At 44.9% G+C, this 21,012-nt stretch overlaps 1 protein-coding gene and 1 long non-coding RNA gene across 4 annotated transcripts in view; one reads left to right on the plus strand and one right to left on the minus strand.

Moving 5' to 3' along the window:
• Positions 1-9,263, minus strand: part of BDH1 (3-hydroxybutyrate dehydrogenase 1) — a 35,258-nt gene extending 25,995 nt beyond the window's left edge. Inside the window, exons 1-2 of one of the 2 annotated variants that reach the window (XM_043473306.1) lie at positions 8,889-9,263; positions 1,834-1,960 (exon numbers count right to left, since the gene is read on the minus strand). In XM_043473306.1, coding sequence (XP_043329241.1) covers positions 1,834-1,916 — 83 coding nt within the window. In that variant the 5' untranslated portion in view covers positions 1,917-1,960; positions 8,889-9,263. Of the gene's footprint in view, positions 1-1,833; positions 1,961-8,742 lie in introns of both variants that reach the window. The other variant, XM_043473305.1, reaches the window with a different exon arrangement.
• LOC122444692 lies at positions 9,014-10,491 on the plus strand. Of its 2 annotated transcripts, XR_006270336.1 has the most exons (3): positions 9,161-9,301; positions 9,700-9,740; positions 9,936-10,491. It is a non-coding gene; the product is annotated as an uncharacterized LOC122444692 (long non-coding RNA). The 2 variants fall into 2 exon arrangements; XR_006270337.1 differs by having other exon boundaries at positions 9,014-9,301; positions 9,700-10,491.
• Positions 10,492-21,012: the final 10,521 nt, after the last annotated feature.

The following is a 21,012-nucleotide window of genomic DNA, read 5'->3' on the forward strand; positions in this document are numbered from 1 at the left end:
CTCTAACTCACTTCCCCATATTCAACTATATCCACTCAAAGTTGGGGGTTGTATTACACCAGGTGTATCATACATATCATATATATGGGTGTATTATACCAGGTGCTACTGCTCATATCCAGCTGTCAATGGCAAATTTCTACTTCACCAGAGAGCACATGTTGGCATGGAAAATAACCATCCATTTTAGAGTTGCTGGGACTCTGAATTTAAACTGCCACTTGATTTCACTCCTCTCAAATATAAAAGAAAGAAAAAGGCATTATTTTTCCCTCGCTCTGACTGCAAAAGAAGAAAATGAGGTAGCAGAACACATGAAATCCTCTTGGAAAAGGCAATTTCCAGAAGCTCTCAAAGAAGAGTTGCTTGTTTAATTTGTATTGAATTGGCAAAAAAGTTTGTTCGAGTTTGTTGTGAGCTGTTACAGAAAAACCCAAATTTGCCACTGACAGCTGGGTATGAGCAGTAGCGCCTGGTATAATGCACCCAGGTGTAATATATACACACATTATACCTGGTGTAATACAACCCCCAACTTTGAGTGGATATAGTTGAATATGGGGAAGTAGTTTAGAGAAAATCTGGCAACAAGTCAGTCTGCAATAATTTTTTTTTTTTGGCCAACTCAATGCTTTCTCTAAATCACACAATTCAGTGAAGTCTTGTGACATTTTAGTTAACTGGTTTCACGAGTGAGATTTTAAAAGGACTGGTATCTAAGTGAATCCTAACATGAGGACAGCACACAACCCACATTGAGAGACATTTTCTTCCAGGGTATCAAGGTCATGAATGACAAAGACTGAGGAACTGACCCCGATAGTGAGTGGGTAACAGGTAGGAAGGCCAGAGGTCCCCAAGAGGCAGAAGGAAATAAACTGCAAGTGACAGACTTTTTTTACCCTTCTCTGTTGTCGAAACTGGTTCTGCCTAAGACTAACCTTTTTTTTTTTCTTTTCTCAAACCTTGGACTGATAATGGCTCAACAAATCAGTATTCATGTCAGCTGTTTCAAGGCCGGGGATGACACACCTTGTTCGATCCTATCTCACAACTGCATACTGCGGGAGGGGCCTGGTGAAACTCCCTCAGCCTTTAAGTGTCTCTGTTACCTGATAATAGCTTTCTAACAGACATAAAACACCTTGCTAAAAACTAGCAATGGGGCACTCTTTCTGTTCCCTTCTTATGTCTGTCAGAAGCTTTCCCTATCTCTGTTATACTTTAATAAAACTTTGCTACACAAAAAGCTCCAAGTAGTCAAACCTCATCTCTGATCCTGGATCAAAATCCTCTCCTCTGGAGGTCATGAATCCCGGCATAACACACGTCTTGCAGCAGCAACCTTTCAATAGGAGAAGAGTACGGGGACATAACAACTAAATGCAATGGGAATCCTGGTTTGTATCCTAGACTAGGAAAAGCTGCATTCGTGAGCTATCTGATGAAATCTGAATCAAATCTGTAGTTAATAGTATGATATCAGTGGTAATTTCCTGGTTTTTATGAATGCACTATGGTTCTGTAAGACATTAACATTTGGGGAAGTTAGTTTCAAAGGGGATACGGAATATTTTTGTACTATTTTTGCAACTTTGTACAAATATAGAGTTATTTTAAAATAAAAAAAAATCTGATGAAAGATATTCTTCTATGCTTTGTGTGCCCTGTGGGAAGGTGTCTGTCTTCCAAGGACACCACTGCGTGTCCTTTGCTGGTAGACGGTGGGTACTGAGAGACACCTTTGAGAGTCAGACATTATTATGTGTGAAGAGCTCTGCTTTACCCAGAAAGTGTAACCATCAAGGCTCCCTCCACCCTTCATTTTCTTACCTTGTTCCATTTTCTCTATCAGAGAAATTCAGGGTTTTCCTTGGGAGCTGTGACAGGGGTCTGGAGAGGCGGGCTGTCAGCATTGTGGCCACAAAAGGCAGAATGGTCAGGCTCCTCCTGGTGGCTTCTGAAACACAAAAAGCACCCTCATTGCCTGTTGCCTTCAGGGCTTTGGGCAGGAGTGGCCATTTTCCTTCCAGGTTGTAAAAGTCAAATTGGGCTCTGTTCCACCCAGGTCCAGTTATGGCACCAGACAGTCCCTGCCTGCCACCCTCCTCTCAAGCTACAGCCTCATCTGATAGAAAGAGTCAGATGGCTGAAACATCTAGGAACCTGGGTTCTGGCTCTGGCTGTGTACAAACTCATGGGGCAACCCTGGATGAATCATCACCCATTTGTAGCATGAGGAGATGGGGCCAGATCAGTGACCCTCAAAACAGACTGTGCGGCAACCAGCGGGGCACTTGGGGAACTGAGCCCTCGGCGAGTCCAGCTCCATGAGTCCCATTCTCTAGTCTGTGTTCCCCATACCTAGCAAAACATCCAACTCAATTTGTCCACGTGACCCCACAGGCAGTTTCTCCAGCCTGGGGCCACATACCATTTGATTCAGCTCTCCACCTCTCTCCCCACCTCACCACACACAGGGTCCAGCTCTGGGACTGAATGCATCCAAAACTCATCACAGCATGGAAACTAGAGCTACAAAATGAGACATGCTCTAATTAATCTAAATTAAAAAACGCACAGAGTCTCTCCCACCACCCTACCACTCCCTTTTCAGGTTAAGTCAATCTTGCTGCAACAAGACCATGTATCCTTGGTGTCACCTTTAGTCTACTCAGCCACAGTGACTAGGTGGGCATTATGAACTGTTGATCAGCGTGTGCACTAGTTACCCTCATGTTCTGCTTACTTCCCCTCTAGTGACCCCTCCTGGCCTAAGGGAAGGAAAAGGAGGTAGGGAGGGAATTGAGCCAAGCAGTCACATTCAGGGGAGCTGTTGCCCTTTTCCTGGTGAACTGTCCTAGTCTCTTGGCACACCTGCCTGTGTTGGGTTAGACTGCCCTTATCAGTAACAAGGCTCTGCCTGAGATGCAGCTCCTCCCCTGCCTTCTTGCTGCCACCCTAATCTGATAACCAGCCACCTGGTTCCAGGTCTGAAATAAGCTCATTGACTGGCCCACAGTGTTCACTGTAGGAGGCAGGTGGAGGTGTTCCACCTGTTTAATCCTTGGAAGAGCAAAACATGGGGCTTTTTGTCTTGTGTGATCCTTCCAGACTGTGCAGTAGGCTCTTGCTTCCACTCCTGCCCTTATTTGCCACACAGCAGTCTCAGCATTGCAGCCAGAAAGATCTTTCTAACACCAGTCAGGTTGTGTGACTCCCTGGCCTAGAAACCTCCCTCCTTCCCACGCCTTCTGGAGTCTGCCTCTGCCTCCCTTCCTATTCGATATTCCCTCCCCTGCACACGCTGTGCTGCCGCCACGCTGACCTGAACACACGCCAAGCTCTTTCTCGCCTCGAGGCCCTGGACTTTGCCTTTCCTCACACTGGATGACTGGGTCCTTCTCACCCTTCTGACTTCGGAGAGGCTGCCCCAACCCCCCATGCAGCACACAGGGATTGCTCTCCGTAAGATCACTCTTCAATCCAACATTCTCTTGTTTCGTTACTTGATCTCTCCCTTCCAGCTCATAAGCTCAGTGAGGCCAGGCACCTGGTCCATCTTGGTCACCACTGAATGCCCCGTGCCTGGAAGAAACCCGACACGAAGGAGGCACTCAGTGAGTGCTGAGTGGGGGTGCGCTGTGGGCTTGAAGCCCACCCCGCCATACACCCACAGACTAGCCCTTCATGGAAGGCACAGGCCCATGCTGGGCTCAGATTCTTTATGGGGGTGCCCCTACCTGCTTCCCAAGTACTGAGCAGCTGGCTGAGCAAACACATCTCCACCTCCTCCCGCCAGGACTGGAGTCTGAGGTCACCGCCACTGGGTAATTTTAAATCCAGTTGTTTATAATTCAAGCCCTTTCCATCCCTTCTGCTCAATGCCTGTGGCAGAGAATGCCTCAATGTCATCTCCAAATAAAGGGCTGCTTTTCAACTTTATTTTCCTTCAAGTCAGCCACATCTAAAAGTGCTGGCATCAAAATAGCTTAAAGTCTATAAAAACTCAGCCCCTTTAATAATGCACTATTCACACTGTAGTCTTATATACAAAATACTAGAATTTTAGATCTTTTTTCTTCTGGACTTTTACATTTCTTAAATATGTTCCTATTTTCATTCCAAACACAATGCTACAGGCAGTGAAATTGCTGCACACTCTTCAGGGTAGTTTGTCATCTTAGTGTCTTGTGCTGGGCTTTAGCCTCTGTAAATACTAGCTTCTCAAACTTGAGATGCCCCTCATTTGCTTTTTGGTTTGGAAACAGAAATGGCTGTAGGAGGGAGGTGCTGCAAGGGGACAGGCAGAGCCCCTGTTGGGGGTGGAGACCACCTCTTTAGCTTTGAATTCGTTAGCTGTTCCAGGGTAACCAAATTTATAAAATAAAATACAGCTGTAAAATAAAAATGGTCAAGTATTCTGGAATCTGGGGAAAACTTTTCTGAGAACACTTAGGTCTACTCTCAAGGGTACCTCCTTTCCACTGTCAATGCAAAACCCATGTGTAACCCATGGAAAGCATACTGTCTCAAAAAAACAAAAAACACCTGCCTGCATCCTTGTCTTGATGCTGGGCTCACTTGCTACATTCTGACAGGAGGATCTTGCAGAAGACACAGCTGGTTGCCCTCCTGTGCTCAGGGTCAAGGTGTCTCCTGCAAGTGGCAAACATTTCCGGTACTGACATCCTCAGAAAAGGCAGGGCGTCAGCAACAAACAGGAATTCAGGAAGCAATACTTAGGCAGAAAAGAGAACCCAGAGTTCTGGAACTCAGGGAACTTCCAGACATGAGGTCTGGATGCACGCTGGTACTAACAAGTGGGAGGGGGAGGTCCTGTTTCACTGGGGAGAGCAAGCTGGGTTTAAGCAAAGAACCATCCTATGCAAGGACTCCACACTGAGGCGCTCAAAGTCAGTAAGTGGTGTGAGACTCCAAGGTCTGACAACCAGCAGCCAGTTTCTAACATACTCTATTTGGCTATTTTGTTTGGCCAGCCTGATGTTTTAAAAGGCAATGTAAGAAGGCAGCTATGTTATGCTTGAACTCAATACAAAAAGTTTGTACTTACTATTTTAAGCCTACCCATATCACCTCTGTTAACTGCCTGGCCACTGTGGGAATCAGAGTCTGAGATCTCACCAGACAAGTGTCTATTATCCTTTGGCTATTTTCCTTCTGATCACTTTTAATGTAATCTTGCCTGAAGATTTCAGCTCAGCTCAGCTACACATGTTAACTACACAGTTAATGGGGGTTTCCTTGACGTCAGGCAAAAAGGAAACATGACAAGTTTTAAAGCCCTTATTTTAAAAAGATGCCTATTATTCCTTAGAGAGATAACTATTCAGGAACAAAAGCCTGAAGGAACACTAAACGATATTATAGATTATGTTCTCCCTATCATTTTATCATAAATGGAGAAGTGACTTTTATATAGCTGCCTTTAACAGAGACCTTCAATAAAAGCCAAAGATTTAACTTTAACGCTCAGTTCAGCAAAGGCAAACCTAACAGACACTTGGATTAGTCCAACAAATTCTAGTCACCTGATTAGACTTAGGTGATGGCCAATTCTCAGAGAATACATCACACTCTCTGCAGTGGCCAAATTTTGGGTGTCCATCTTGCTCACCTGATCCCTGTCCTTCCAGACTTGCCTATTGTTTCCAGTGTTTAGCCTCTGATACTGTAGTTGTGCAGTGAGGACCACCCCACCCCCCACTCTCTGGCCATGAAGACTATATCAGGGAGAGACACCCGACCCTAGATGAACCCATTATTCTGTTTCCTGGCACTGTGAAAGCATACAAATCAGCCTCGTGGGGCACAGACATGTGACCTGACTGCTGGAGCTGGAGAAGGCAGATAGGCAGCTATGTGACATTGAGCCTGAAGCCAGAAAGTAAGAGATGGAGAAAGCCAATCTGCAAGGAGAGAAAAGTCAGGCACACATGTAGATAGAAACAGAGATGGAAGTGAAGAGAGAAAAAAAAACTAACAGAGCCTCCTGGGGGCAGTCCTGAGACCAGGCTGCCCTCCAGTCTTCAGCTCTGTAAGGCAGGTGATGTCCTTACTCTCTGTGTTGATTTAAGCATGCTTAAAATCAGTTTCAGCCAAAACAATATTGGTGAAAACACGCTGAAAGCAGGTTCTTTCTGCAGACACTATCATCAGTTCTTAAGCTTGCCTGATATTCTGAGAATGCCACACTGCAGACCTCGTAATCATAACAGGAACATGAGCCTCTCCCTCTTCACATCTGTCAAGGAAACATCTGTCCTTCCCCAAAAGAAAGTGCTACCAGAGCTGTCAAAATGGCCATAATTACATCCACCAGATTAAGCAGGCATTCCATCCCTAGGAGAACAGGGCTTGTCTACCAAATTCAAGTCAGACTGGTACACAGTAGGCACAAGATATTTGAATGCTTCAAGAGAGTCTGCAGCAGAGGAATACCATATTGGGTTTATATTTTAACATGATAACTCTCACTGGGTTAAGAATAGATTGAGGATGGACAAGGGCAGAAGCAGAGAGACCATTTAGAAGCTATGGCGATAATCCAGGACCACAAACAGCCATGCAGTTTGTGTACTGCACAATTCCAGGAAAATGTGAAGAGGTACTCCCTGGAGATATATATATAAAGGGCTGCCATGGAGGAAACTATGCTGGTGGAAACCACGGAGCCAATTAGACGAGGTCAAAGTCTGGCTGTGTTTTGAACGGAAAGCCCACTGTGATTTACTGACAAATTAAATGTAGGATATGAAAGAAGGAAGAATCAAAGATATTTCCAAGATTTTTTCGTGCAGATTAAAAAAAAAGGCATTAGTACAACTGATAGTTTAAGGAGCATCCTATTCAGAAGTGTTAACCACATTTCAAATCAGAATGTACAAGCCCGACACCCTAGTCCTCACCAGGCCCCTCCAAATTCTATCTCCAACTATGCTTTTCTCATCTACTCATACCATTTACTACATCATCTCTCAATAAGCCTGTACTTTCCAATTTTCCTGCCTTGCTCATCCTACACCTAATCTGAGGTCTCCTTCATCCATCAAGCCCTGATTCAAATAACCTCCTTCAAGAAACCTTTCCTGATCCCCTAAATCAAAAATCAATTTCATCCATATTTGCAGTTCACTCTTTCCTTATGCGTCTCTGAAACTGCACTTAACCTAGGCTGGGTAGCATTAAAGGTATCTCTGTTTATAACCATTCACAGCCCCCATCTGACCACCAGTCTCAACCTGGCCTGTGACTGCCCCACAAATAGGACCTACGTGTTGTTTCATTGATCTCAGGTTCCTCCAAAATGACTACTCTGGTGTCTGACAGGAAGCAGCCACTCTTTAAATGTGTATTGAGAGAATACTAGAGCTACACACATTTCAAAGGTCAGCTTCCTCGCCCGCCACGGGTATATGCCCTGTACAGGGCGGGGCTCCAATGCTCTGGTAGAAAGGAAGATATTTGATGCGTCATAAAGGATCCTGGCAGTCGGAAGCCCACCGTAACTAAATGTTTGCCTCTGCAGCCTCTCGCAGGGTTAGAAGGTGACTTTACATCAGCTGACTTGGGGCACACTTTGGCAGACGGGTTGGAAAAAAACACGCAGAGATCAACGGCGCTTAACGTGGCGCGCGGCAGAATACCCTCCCCCAGCCGGGCGCGGCCCCGAGGCGCGCAGACCGCCCTGAGCCCTGTCTCAGACGAGCCCCAGCGCGCTGGGAGAGCGTGGGACGCCAGAGACGCGCAGGCGCCAACTCGCTGCGCGCGCTCTGGCCGCGCGTCCGGGGCAGCTCGGCCAATCGCAGGGCTGCCGCACCTTCCCGCCTACCAGAGGCGAGCAGCCGAGGGGGCTCGGCCCAAGCCTCGCTCCCACTGGCTGAGACGGCACCGCCCAGACCCAGCTGCGCTGTGCCGGCGCCAGCAGGCTGCTGAGGCTCCCGGCCTTGCCCCACCGGGGCCCACCACCAACCCAGCATCTCCCGCCGGCTCCCGCGGCGCCTCCACCTTGCTCGGTCCTCCTCCTCCCTCGGTCCTGCGGCCTATGCGGTCCTCCAGCAACAGCCGGCTCAGCTCGTGCTCGAGGAAGCTGGACCGGCGGCCCGACTGCTGTCCAGCATCCTTCCCGAGGGCGCCGCGGGAAGGGAGGAAGCACTCCCACCACCAGCAAGTCCCCGAGAACAGAGCCTGGTGGAGGACGTGGAAGGAGGACGAGGGATGCGGGGCAGGCCGGGAGAGATGCGGGGGCTCGTGCTAGAAAGCAGTTCTACTGGCTTCGGTCCTGGCTCGGTCTCCGACTACCATGTGACCTTGGACCGGTTTCTTCCCTTCTTGTGGCTGCGCTCGCCTTCTGTTAAATGCGGCGGCAAAGAAGAATAAGTGCTGAGGGTTTCACTTGGGAGACTCAGCGCCACATGGTCAACCTGGGTCTCCTCCTACGGAGCACACTATTCCGAATAATAACCTTCAGGCCGGGAGGGCGGAGAATGACGATTAGCTAGGGTTGAGGCAGGTCTGGACGAGATCGATACATCTTTTTACACCTTTACCCCGGCCGCGTTCGCAGGGCCCAGCCTACAGGATGTGGTGCCCCTTCTCCACCCGCATCCCCGCGACCCGGCTTAAGAGCAGCGCAAATCCAAACCAAGCCTAGCATCACGCCAATTTAGGGGAGCCCGCTCGTCACCCCCGAGCTGCAGAGGTGCAGACCCCTCCTCTTACCCCGAAACAAACTGGCGCGGGGGCTCCAGTTACAGAGGGCTCAGCTGGTGCGTTCGCTATAACCTGGCGCTTCGCAGGCACCCGTGCTCGCGTCCCGTACCACCTAGTGGGGGCGCTACCGCCGTTTCCTTCTCGAAGCCCCTTAACCGCTCTCACTCCTGCGGCCTCCACCCTCAGTGGCCGGGGTGCGCCTCCAGACAGTGGCTCAGCCTCAGGGCTGCGCGGGGCGGAGCCCGACGGCGGGCGTTGCCAGGGCGGGGAGCGCGCAGCGCCGCGCCGCCTTCTTTGTCCTGGGGCGTCAGGCACAGCCCCCTTCCCGCGGAGGATAACTCTATTCTTTAGGCGCCTAGCCCGGGATTAACCCCTTGCTGACCGTCCTTTAGCCCTAAACCTCGCTCAGATCTCCACCGCCATCCTGGTTCTGGAGCGAGCAGGGAAAGACCACCCGGGGGGTATGGGTAGGGAGGTGAAGGTGCCGCCCCAGGAAGTGAGGAAACCTGGTGAGATTGAGGCGCCTTCCAGGACCTATGCCTATTTACTGTCTCTGGAGCTCTTTGGGGTAGGTGGATTGGTTGGTTGGTTTTAAAGTTTGTCTTTTGATCAGATGAAGTTAATTTAAAATTTTTTTATTCCAATGGGTTAAAAAAAAAAAAAGATTTACGAATAGCACAGCTTCCCAGAGTTTCAACAAAGGAACGCCGGAGGCTGATCTCCACAAGTCAAGCTTCCCTGCCAAGTTTCCTGGAGGAGAAACCAACTGAGGAGAAGGAAGCTGTCTTGGCAAATTAGTGGCAGACCTATGTTTAGGTCAAATTACGGAGAACTGATTGGAAAGGGACCAGGCAGATGAAAACAGGAAGGAAGTGAGGGCCCTGTGGTGCTTTAAAGAAACCTCTCAGCTCCACCTTATGTGAGCTTCTTGAGGGCTGAGTCTATGTCTTCTTGCTTTATCTCCAGCTCCTGCAGGTAGAGCTTTGAGGACCCGGTGAAAGGTGAAGGTACGGTAGTCTTGTTTTTCTGTACCCATTTCATAGACAGACTCAAGCTTGCTTCGATGGTGTTTTTTAGAGTAGTCACTGGTACAGCATGCCACTGCCATAACCTAGATCGCTACGCTGGGACACCAGGTTATACTTTGACTGTTATTCATTGCTTCAAAAGCAGTTGACTAAAGAGTTAATATTTCCACCCAGGAAAAACAGACTTCCTTCCTACCTTTGGACTGAGGATTTATGGAAATGAAGTTCTATTTATGGAAGGCAGGACAATTGCTGTGTCTATCTGATTCCATTTGTGGCTGACCTCACACCTTCCCAGCCCATCTTTTTATTCCAGCTTTGCTGTGGCAGCCTGCTACATACGGATGTAACCGGAGAAGACCTTGCTTCAGCTGTACTTGATAATCTCAGGGCCTCTCTGTCACTGCAGTCTGGACCCCTGCAAGAAGCCACAGCCCATTCTGACATAAACCTCGAAGTACAAAGGAATTAACACGTCCTTGGACAACCTCTGACCAAAGTGAACAGAAGCTAGTGGAGAAATGTTCCACTCTTACGTGGGCAGTTACGAGGTACATTTTGTACAACACCTAAGATGACAGAACCCTGGCTGCCAGTGGTAGTGTCCAACTTAATCAGCTCAGTAGTCCACCCTCGGATTGCCTTTTTCTTTCCTGCCTTAACTGTTTGACTCTTACCAGTCCTCCAGTCCTGTTCCTTGGGATTCATTCCCCAAATAAACTACCTGATATAAATTCTTGTTCAGAATCTGTTTTGGTGGGGGCAGGGACATGGGGGTGGATCCCAGACTAAGCCAATGGTTAGTGCAAAAGAGGCATCTCAACAGGGAACTAAATTCAATATCCTGTGATAAACTGTAATGGAAAAGAATATGAAAAAGACTGTAACCACTTTCCTGGTGGTCCAGTGGTGGTTAAGAATCCACCTTGCAATGCAGGGGACCCTGGTTCAATCCCTGGTCAGGGAGGTAAGATCCCACATGCCACCGAGCAACTAAGCCCGTGTGTCAGCTATTGAGCCCACGCACCACAACTAGAGAGTCCATGCACAGCAGCAAAAGATCCCTCATGATGCAGCAGAGATCCTGTGTGCTGCAACTAAGATCCAATGCAGCCAAAGAAATATTTTTAAAAAGAATATGTATGTACAGCTGAATCACTTTGCTGTACAGTAGATACTAACACAATATTGTAAATCAACTATAAGTGAAGTCGCTCAGTCGTGTTGAAGAAGGAATTCATAGGGCCTGGACTCCATCTCAGGCCTGTCCGTGCTGATCGTGCTAGGCCGCCTCTCCAATGGACTCTGAACTCTGTGCTTAGCACCTGTGGGAATGACCATGGAAGGATAAGACCCCATCTGGGCAGGGGAATCTTGAAGATCACATCCAGGTTACTCGTTGCCTAAGAGAAAACAGACACTAATCTCCCCTGCCTCCGGACAGTATCTATTGGAATGTAACCACAGGCTTATTGATTATTAACTGTTTGAACACATAACACATGAATGATGGGGTTATTGTGATTGTATTTACCCTTCCTTTGTAAGCCTCAAGGGATTTGGGCTGGTGGCTTTGGACACGTACACATGGGGAATAAAAGATTTTCGCAAATGTTGGTTGGGGCCCTTGGCTAAGAGGAGACTCTGCCTTGGGCCCGCCAGTGTAATAAACTGCACTCCACTATCTGCATTGTCCTTCTGAGTGAGTTTGTTTCCTGGAAAGCATGGCTATAACAGTGTCCGACTCTTTGCGACCCATGGACTGTAGCCCTATCAGGCTCCTTTGTCCATGGAATTTTCCAGGCAAGAATACTGGAGTGGACTGCCATTTCCTTCTCCAGGGGATCTTCCCGACCCAGGGATAGAACCCAGGTCTCCCACATTGCAGGCAGACAGTTTACCATCTGACCGTTAATAAGCTCTTGGAGGCAGGCAGGAAGTATCAGACTCCCAAAAGACAGACCAGCTGATGGGCGGGATCTAGGATAGGGTTGAACAAAGCCATTCTCAGCTCCACCTTACACCTTTTCCCTTCTTCCAAGGGAGGTCCTGACTGCTGACCTGCAAATTGGAGAAACTTTCAGCTCTGGGGTTGAACATGGAAGCAGAGACAGGGTGGGGCCCAGGTCATTCCCAACACAGCATGTTGCCAAGATTATGTCAACTTTTTGCCCCACGCCCACTGTGAAAGCAGTTCCTCTGCTCAGATATAAGGTCTCAGGCCAGGGTCTTTGGCACCTAGCACACTTCATCTCATTTCAATATCAAGAGACTGCTGTTGCAAATTATCAAACTAGGTTTGCGAGGAAACAGTCCTTAGTCCCAGCCCTCAAGAAGGGAAATGAGACATGTACGTAAGCTAAATGAATCCTCAGAGGCCCTGTAAGGCTTCTAAAAGAGGGGCTTGTAAGTGTAGTTGAGTGTTCTGGTGAGGCTTCAGGACAGGGTCTATAGAAGGGTAGCATCCTGACTCTCAGGATGAAGCCCCCTCAAAAATCCACCTCCTAATGGATTCCTTGTTAGCATACTCGGGAAAGGTCTGCTGAGAATGACCCTGAAAGGTGGGCTGAGATGCTTCTTTTGGATTAACCATTGGCTTAGTCTGGGTTCCCTGCCCAGAGAGCCCCAGTGTTTGCTCCTGTCCCTCTATCAGGTCCCAGTTGCTTCCATGTTCACAGTTAGGAGTTTTTTAAATCCCAGCTCAGGCTAGTTATTCATCTTCCCAAGCCCCAGCCCTCCTCTGGTAGACCTGGCCCTGCCCCATCTTTGAATGCCCCTGCTTTTCTCTTCCTTCAGTGTTAAGTGTCCAAAAACAAACAGATGTTTGTGTGTGTGTTAGTTGCTTATTCATGTCTGACTCTTTGCGACCTTATGGACTGTAGCCCACCAGGCTCCTCTGTCTGTGAGTTTTTCCAGGCAAGAATACTAGAGTGGGTAGCCATTTCCTCTTCCAGGGTATCTTCCTGACCCAGGGATGGAACCCAGGTCTCTGGCATTGCACAGGGATTCTTTACCATCTGAGCCACAAGGAGCCCCCAACACTAGATGGTGCAGGTTAAACCCTGCCCTTAGCCAGCCACCTGGGAGCCCTCCAGGAAACCCGGAGGGCAGTGCTCTGTGCTGAGTTCTCCTGGGCGATAGAGAATCAGCACAACACCATTTACTCCCCCAGATCCTGGAGGCCTCCCATTTGTTTGATGCAACTGAATTTTCGTTTTTAAAAAAAGTTATTTTTGGCTAGAAATCATGTCCTTAATCTGCAGAATTTTAGAAGTGTCGAGTAGCTTTCTCTATAATTGACAGTGAAGGAAAGAAAAAACCCAATGTACTATTCTAAACAAAGCTGTGGTGCTCAGAATCTAGTGTGCAAGAGAGCCCTGATCCTAACGTGATGGTAACACTGAATTCTACCCATGGATGAGAACCGGAGGCCCAACCTTCTCCCTGCAATGAATGAATAAGTAAGTAAAACAAGGGCTTAGACCTTATGGGGAAAAAAAGGGTATATCCCCACTCCCTTTCTGTCTCTTGACATTAAATAAATAAATAAAATTTAATTAATATATTTAATTAAAATGATTGTTTAAGCCACAGGTTTGTGAGATATTCTCTTCTTTTTGTGTGTGTATTGCGGCGGCGGGCGGGGGAACAGTTTGGAAATTTAGCCAAAGTTATTTTGAGGTAATTGGGATCTTTGAAGAGGGAAAAGTATGAGGAAATAAAAAATGACTGTGTTTCTCCCTCTGCCTGTCTACCCCAAGCTACAGTACTGCTTGAAACTCCTTCCTTCATGCAGCTTAGTTCAACTGAGCCCTTAGCTCCCAGGCATCCTGCTTTGTGCTGGGAACACAGTTAAAACACAATAATGGGGTCCTTGTCTTCAGTAATACAACTTAGCAGCTGATGACTGATTGCTGGACACCAAACACTATACCAAGTGCTTTGTATGCATTATTTCACTTAATCTCTACAGCAGTCCTAAAAGTGACCCAAGGTTATCCCCATTTTCCATCCAAGAAAGTTGAGGCCCAAAGAGGTCAAATAATTGCCCACAGCAACACAGCTAGAAAGTGTCAGAGACAGAGCCCACACAAGTCTGTCCTACTCAAAAGACTCTTAGCACACCACCAACTCTTCTAAGGTTCTTGCTTTGAAAAAAGGATAAAAATCCCAGTTTATAAAGTCATTTGGAGTACAGAAGTTTTTGTAACCGGTTGGGCATTGTTTTGTGAGTAATCTTAACAGAAACTGGAATTGCTTTGTTCCACTGAGATTTCTATCAGTGAGTACAATACAGATGCCAAGATCTCATGCCCTCAACTAGGAAAAGAAATTATAGGTCCTAACTGATCATATAAACTTTGAAAGACAAAAATATGGAACAAATTCTCAACCCTTAAATCTGATTTAATTTTCTGAACTTCAAATTCTATTTTTTAAAGAATAGTTAATATGTTACAACAAATTATTTTTAAAACCACAATAGAAAACCATATGCTTATTTTATTAATATCTTTTCATTTCCCACCCTCCCCCAATGAATGTGTATTATTTATATTTTCTGTTTATTGCTTCTAGGCCAGAGCCTACCATTTCAAAAGGGAAATTAAATTACCAAGTTGAGACCTTCCATTTTGGGGTTGCCAGCACCTCTTTCCAAAGGCCTATTTGTTTCTCCCCAACCTCCCCTCCCCTCACACCAGGCTCCTCCCAAGACTTGCAGGTTTTCCTTCCGCTGCTAGTTTTCACACACAGCATTTGCTCACCTTGGCAGACTGGAGTAAGTCTCCCTCAACCATATCCGCAAGCAGGATCCTTTCCAGGCAAGTTACAAGCCAAATACACCTGGAATTCTCTTAATTCTCAGTTGATAGGGTCTAATAAACACCCCCTGGAAACCTCTTCCAGGTATATTATTCCAATGCTTGTCTTTAACTGGGGAGGGGAATTCTCACATTCATGTGATAAGCAAAGCCAACTAATGCTAAAATAAAATATTCAGATTTGAGATGTGTTTTGTGTTTGTCATTGAATAAGCCAAAGTTCATTTTTATAACTGTTTGCTTTAAGCTTAAAATGTCTGTAAGTTTGGCTCTCTGACAAGTGGAGGGTCATGGGTGGATGCTGCTGCCTAGGGATGAATAAGAAAAAAGGTGCCAAAGGGCAGCTCCAGCTGACTGCATAGTGAGCTCTCCCCACCAGGGGTGTGTGGGCATGAATGAGCACAGGAACTGGTCTGAACAGAGTGAGAAATATCCAGAAAGTGCCCTGAGCATGGCCCAGAATCAGGACCTGAGAAAGACTGTAAGATGGCTTTGGACAGGGTCAGCTGCAAGAAGGTGAGACCAAAAGTTACCTCTTAGACATCACAATCAGGTGAAGAAGAGTACGTCTGCAATATAGGGGATTCCGTCATGGCGTCTTAGTATTACCATAACTTATAACTAAAGTCAATGCAAAATAAAGCTGTTGAATTCAGGCAGCACTACTAATGGTCTAGACTCTTCATAAATGAAAGTTTGGGTCACCCCACAACGCAAGAGACCTGGGTTCCATCCCTGAGTCGGGAAAATCCCCTGGAGTAGGAAATGGCTTCCCACTCCAGTACTCTTGCCTGGAGAGTTCCATGGACTGAGGAGCCTGGCAGGCTACAGTCCATGGGGTCACAAAGAGTCAGACACAACTGAATGACTAACACTTTCCCTTTTTCACTTCACCAGGTAAAGACGTACTGAGGGCAAAGGGAATATGGAATGGGCAGTGGAAAAGGTAATTAAAAATACCAGCTACAACCATGTGACCAGTTACAGAACAAGGACTATAACTGTTATGAGTATTTCTTCATTTTGTTGTGAATATGTGTGTGTTATCTTTCTTTCCTCTCTTATCCCCTTATCATGTAACACAGGGATCACTAACCTTTGGGATCTAATGCCTGATGATCTGAGGTGGAGCTGATGTAATAATAATAGAAATAAAGTGCACAATAAATGTAATGAACTTGAATCATGCTGAAACCATCCCCCCAACCCCCATCCGTGGAAAAATTGTCTTCCACGAAACCTTTCAGTCCCTGGTGCCCAAAAGTTTGTGGACCACTGGTGGAACATAATATGTTTAAGTTTGACTTTGGTTTTGACTCTGTATTATATATCATACTATTGTTAACTTCACATCATAGTATTAAGTTATGGGACATCAACAACAGTGACTATCACCCCAGGACTTTGCATCCTGTTTTGGGGAAACAGTTAGTGCATTTTTAGTTGTATACAGGATAGTTGTATCATGAAGGTTGAATTATGACCTTGTTATTGTTTTTATTTGGAGAATTAGTATTGTCTAAGGAGACATGTATGGGTGCCAGGTTGACAAGGAGTGAACTGCGATGGTTAATTTTATGTGTCAATCTGGCTAGACCGCAGAGCCCATATATTTGGTCAAACATTATCCTGAATGTCTCTGTGAAATTGTTTTTGAATGAGGTTAGCATTTAAATTGGTGGACTTTGAGTAAAGCAAATTACCTCCGCAATGTGGGTGGGCCCCATCCAACCAAATGAAGGCCTTAGTAGAAAAAGACAGACATCTTCAGAAGGAGAAGGAACTCTCTGGACAGACCACCTCTGGGCTTGAACTGCAACTCTTCCCCAGGTCTCTACCTTGCCAGATTAACCTAGATTTTGGACTTGCCAAGTCTCTACAAATATGTGAGCCAGCTTCTCAAAATCAATCTCTTTTTGTTTCCCTCTCTCTTGCCATCCACACACAGCCTGTTGGTTTGTTTCTCAGGAAAACCCTCACTAATACACCCACTCAGAGTTGTCTGCTTCCCTGATTGGACCCTGATACTGCATTGAAATAGATCCTTCTACACTGAGATTGGTCTCTCTTTCTGTCTGGAGGGCAGGACTCAAAGGAAGAGCCCTTACTCATGGCCCTGAAGCAGAGGTAGGAGGGGTGGTCCCCAGCCAGGGAGGAACATGACAAAGCTTGTTGTTTTCACCCTCCCCATCCCTGGGGGTCTCTGCGGTCACTGCCCTCCAGGGTCTCATAGCCCAGGGAGGTGGACAGACACTTCTGTAGTTTACTCCCTTCAGGGTGGCTTAGGTCAGATGATGTAACAAGCAAAACCAGGAGGCTTTGGCAGGATGGAAAAGGGAGCTGTTCCCTAAGATTTGGGCAAAAAAACAGGCTCCATGGAGGAAGTGACTGCCTTGGATTTCAGATTATAAGATAGATGGGATATTTTTTGCTTCAAATTATATTTTGAAAAAAGTTTAAACACATAAAAAAAGATGAAGGAAGAGCATAGCAATCACTCATATAGTCATAATCTAGATACACCAATTGTTAGCAGTTTGTCATATTTCCCTCCTCTCACTGTATGTACACATACACATATATACTTCACTGAGTCATTTTAAAATATGTTGTAGACATTATAACACATTATTCCCAAACATTTCACCATGTATCTCAAAAGAAAAAGGCAATTCTCTCACACAGTCATGACACTACTGACACATTCAAGATATTAAACATTGATAACAATATGACTTAATTAATCTATACTCCAAATTCCTTCAGTTAGCCCAATAATGCCCTTATACTTTTGTAGTTTTTCCACCTTAATCAGGATTTTAATCAGGGACCATAACTTACATTTAGTTATCTGTCTCTTCAGTTCCTTGTTTATTTAAAACAGTATCCTGCCTTTTCTTTTTTGGAGGGGAGGATTTTTCATGACATTGACATACTCCCAAGGCTGGATTTGTTTGATCATTTCCTCATGATTGGATCCAGGCCAAATATTCTCAGTAGACATACAATAAAGGTGATTCTACTTACTATATAGGTAGAATTTGGACAAACTGAGATAAGAAGGATACACCAGACAGAAAACAGTAAAGATTTTCTCATAGGTGTGAGAAAGCCCAGCATGTCAGGGAATAGCTGTGACCCCAGGGAGCTGTGCTGTGGCGTGAGGCATGGGGGCAGAGGGCAGGGAAGGATAAGTGTTAGGATGATCAGGGAAGTCTGGTCTGTGTTCACTGGCCTCTGTTCAGAGGGCACCGTGGAATCACAGCCTCTGGAGGCATATAAACTTTTCATAAAAGCAAGAACAAAAACAGATTGGAAATAAATCAGCTGATTTGACAGGAGGTACCAGTCTGTGACCCAGAGGCTGGGGATGCCTGCTTGAGGTTACACAACTAACCCAGGAGCATGTCTTTTTTCAGGAGACCCTGGTCAGTTGGGGTATCTCTGGGTGATTCTAGTACAATGTTTCCGCATAGCTGGAGACTCCTTGAGGCAGACCAGGGGTTTCTGTTCTTGCCTCTTCATCCCTCCCATCTCACCAGGTTCTGCAGCCAGCCTCCAGTGCAGGAGGAATCCAGTTTACCAGCCACAGCATGCCAGCTCCTCCCTCCCATCACTGGGAAAGGTCTGGGGTGGCAGAGGACAGAAGATACAAGTTGGGGTCCTACTAGGCCAATTAGAGGAGAGTTGAGGGAAGCATAGGACATGAGAGGATGTGCAAAGGGTAAGCTGGAAACAAAAGACCAGCAGACTTAGCCCAGTCTTCCAGTTCTTTTTTTTTTTTTTTTAATAAAGTTTTATTAAAGTATAAAGGAGATAGAGAAAGCTTCTGACATAGGCATCAGGAGGGGGCAAAAGAGTACCCCCCAGTCTTCCAGTTCTGACCGAGCTAGAAGGAAAGGGAAAACTGGCAGTACAAGAAGAAAGGAGCTGTGATGGGTCCAGTTGTGTACTGGCATTCAGGGCACACCAGGTCATCCTCGGAGGTTTTCCCTTGAATGGCCTCTTAGTTTTGTGCATGATGTGAGGCTGCAGTGCCCACGACAGAGAAGGGTGAAAGCCTTCTCTGGGAAGGGAGAGTATGTTCCCAAAAGAACAGGCTGCCTCATGGCATGAGTCCCATGCCACCACCCCACCCCCCGCACCACACATAATTAATTAATAACAGAGCTCCATCCACGGTGGAGGAGTCACAGCTGGAAGGGGGGTCTAAACATCACATCCCAAAGAGTTGTCTAAGACAGAAACTACATCCAGACACCTCAAAGGTGAGGCTGAAGGCAAGAAAAAGAAAGTTTAAATAAAAGGAGTCAAAACTACCATGATTCCAGGCATATAATTATTAATCTAGAATATTTAGGGTATTATTAGAATAATAACGGGTTCAGTAAGTTGGTTGACTACAAGACAAATATAGGGAGAAAATGAAAAGCTTTCCCATTTAGAAAATGTAATGTTATTTATTTTCTTTTTTCCTCTCTCTCCCTTCACGAATTCCATTTCTTAAATTGACAGCGCGGGTCCAAGCCTGTAGCCCCAAATCGGATAATCTCTGCAGCTGATAACAAGCAAAAGAGAAGCCAGGCAACAGCCATATTAAAGAAGAAAACAATCAACTCTGAGGTAGATATTTTACTTTGTCCGGTCTAATCACATTTAGAGATGATTGTGCTTTTGATCTTAGAAAATGTAATGTTAAAATAAAATTCCTAAGACTCACAATACAACAAAAACTATGAAGAACTCATAGATAACAGGGAAATGCAAAGTCTTTATAAAGAAAAAGCAAACTGTAAGTCTTTATTGAGTACCATGAAACAGACTGAAAATTAAGAGAACATACCATGTTTCCAGTTTGAAAGGCAATATTAAAATGATGGATCTTTCCCCTACATTTATCTAGAATTCAATTCAATTTTTCTAGAATTTGGTTCAGGGGAAGGTAGAGGTACAGGAGGGAGAACCTGACCAACTGATTTTGAATTGAGCAGGAAAATTTTCAAAAATGCCTCACAGATTAAAACATACTACAAAGCTAAGCTAGTTAGCATATGGTGTTGATGCGTGAATTGAAAAAGCAGATTAATGGAACAAATAAGCAGTATAGAAACAGAACCACAAATTAGTGGAAATTTAAGACAATAAGAATGGTACTGCCAATCAAAAAGGATGAATTATTTAATGGTATAGGGACAATTATTTACATATATACCACATACACAAAAATTAAAATAGATTAAATATCTAAAATGAAAACTGAAACTATAAAAATACTAGAAGGAAATATGAGACTATCTCTATTATCTTGAGTTTGGAAAAGGATTTGCTAACCCCAACACATTGCTCTGGAGACATAAAGGAAAAGACTAAAAGATGAGACTACTTAAAAATATAAACTTTCATACAAGGAGAGCCAGCATTCAAATCATTGGCTGAGAGAAAACATCTGTAACATATATAACATATAAATAAGGGCTAAAAACCCACAACATATAAAGTGCTCCTACATATGAGAAAGAAAAAGATAAGTAATCTACTTGAAAAAATACACATAAGATAAATAAAGCACAATGAAGAAAATCAAATGCTTAATAAACATAAGAAGATATGCTCAATTATGATAATAAACCAACTTTAAAAATGCAACTCAAAAAAAGGTATATTTTAAATCCATGACATTGATGAAAATTAAAAGGCTGAAGAGACACAAGGAGGCAGCACCCTCATACACTGCTGGCAGGTGTGAAATTTTTTGAAAATAATTTGGCAACATGCATGATGCCCCTTGACTCAGCAATTCCATTCTAGGACTCAATTCTACAAAATAACATATTTCACAACCTATTTCACAAAGATAACATATTTCACAAAGATGTATGTATGTGGGTATTTGGTGCAACATTATTTATAACATTAAAAAATGGGTAATAATCTAAAATTGGAATTTTAAATAAATTATTTAATTTTAATTAATTAGTTAAAGTGATAATTTACTTAAAAGTAATTAAAATCATTACTTTATTAATAAAAGAAATAATTTTAAATTAATCTTATTATTTTAATCAATTGATTAATTTTTATTAATTATTTTAAAAATTAAATAATTTTATTTAATTTTGGTCCACCTATTCCCAAAATATTGTCTAGCCAGAATGGCTGCTTTTCTGGGATCACACTTCCTCATGTCCTGGGCTTCTCTATCCCCTGAAACATGACTCTTGCTTGTTTGTTGTTAAACCTACTGTGCATTCAGTATTGGTCTAGAATGTCTGTTCCATAAAGGTACACCTTTGCTGTATTTCTATTGTCTAAATCAGGGGCTGGTACTTCCCAGAGAATCCAAGTCTGCTATCCTGGCCACAGTTGATTGATTTATGGTGCTCACCTGATCCGTGGCAAACCAATCAGAACCCTTCTCTGAAATTTTT

Source organism: Cervus canadensis, chromosome 7 (genome assembly GCF_019320065.1).
Source record: "Cervus canadensis isolate Bull #8, Minnesota chromosome 7, ASM1932006v1, whole genome shotgun sequence".
NCBI lineage: Eukaryota > Metazoa > Chordata > Mammalia > Artiodactyla > Cervidae > Cervus > Cervus canadensis.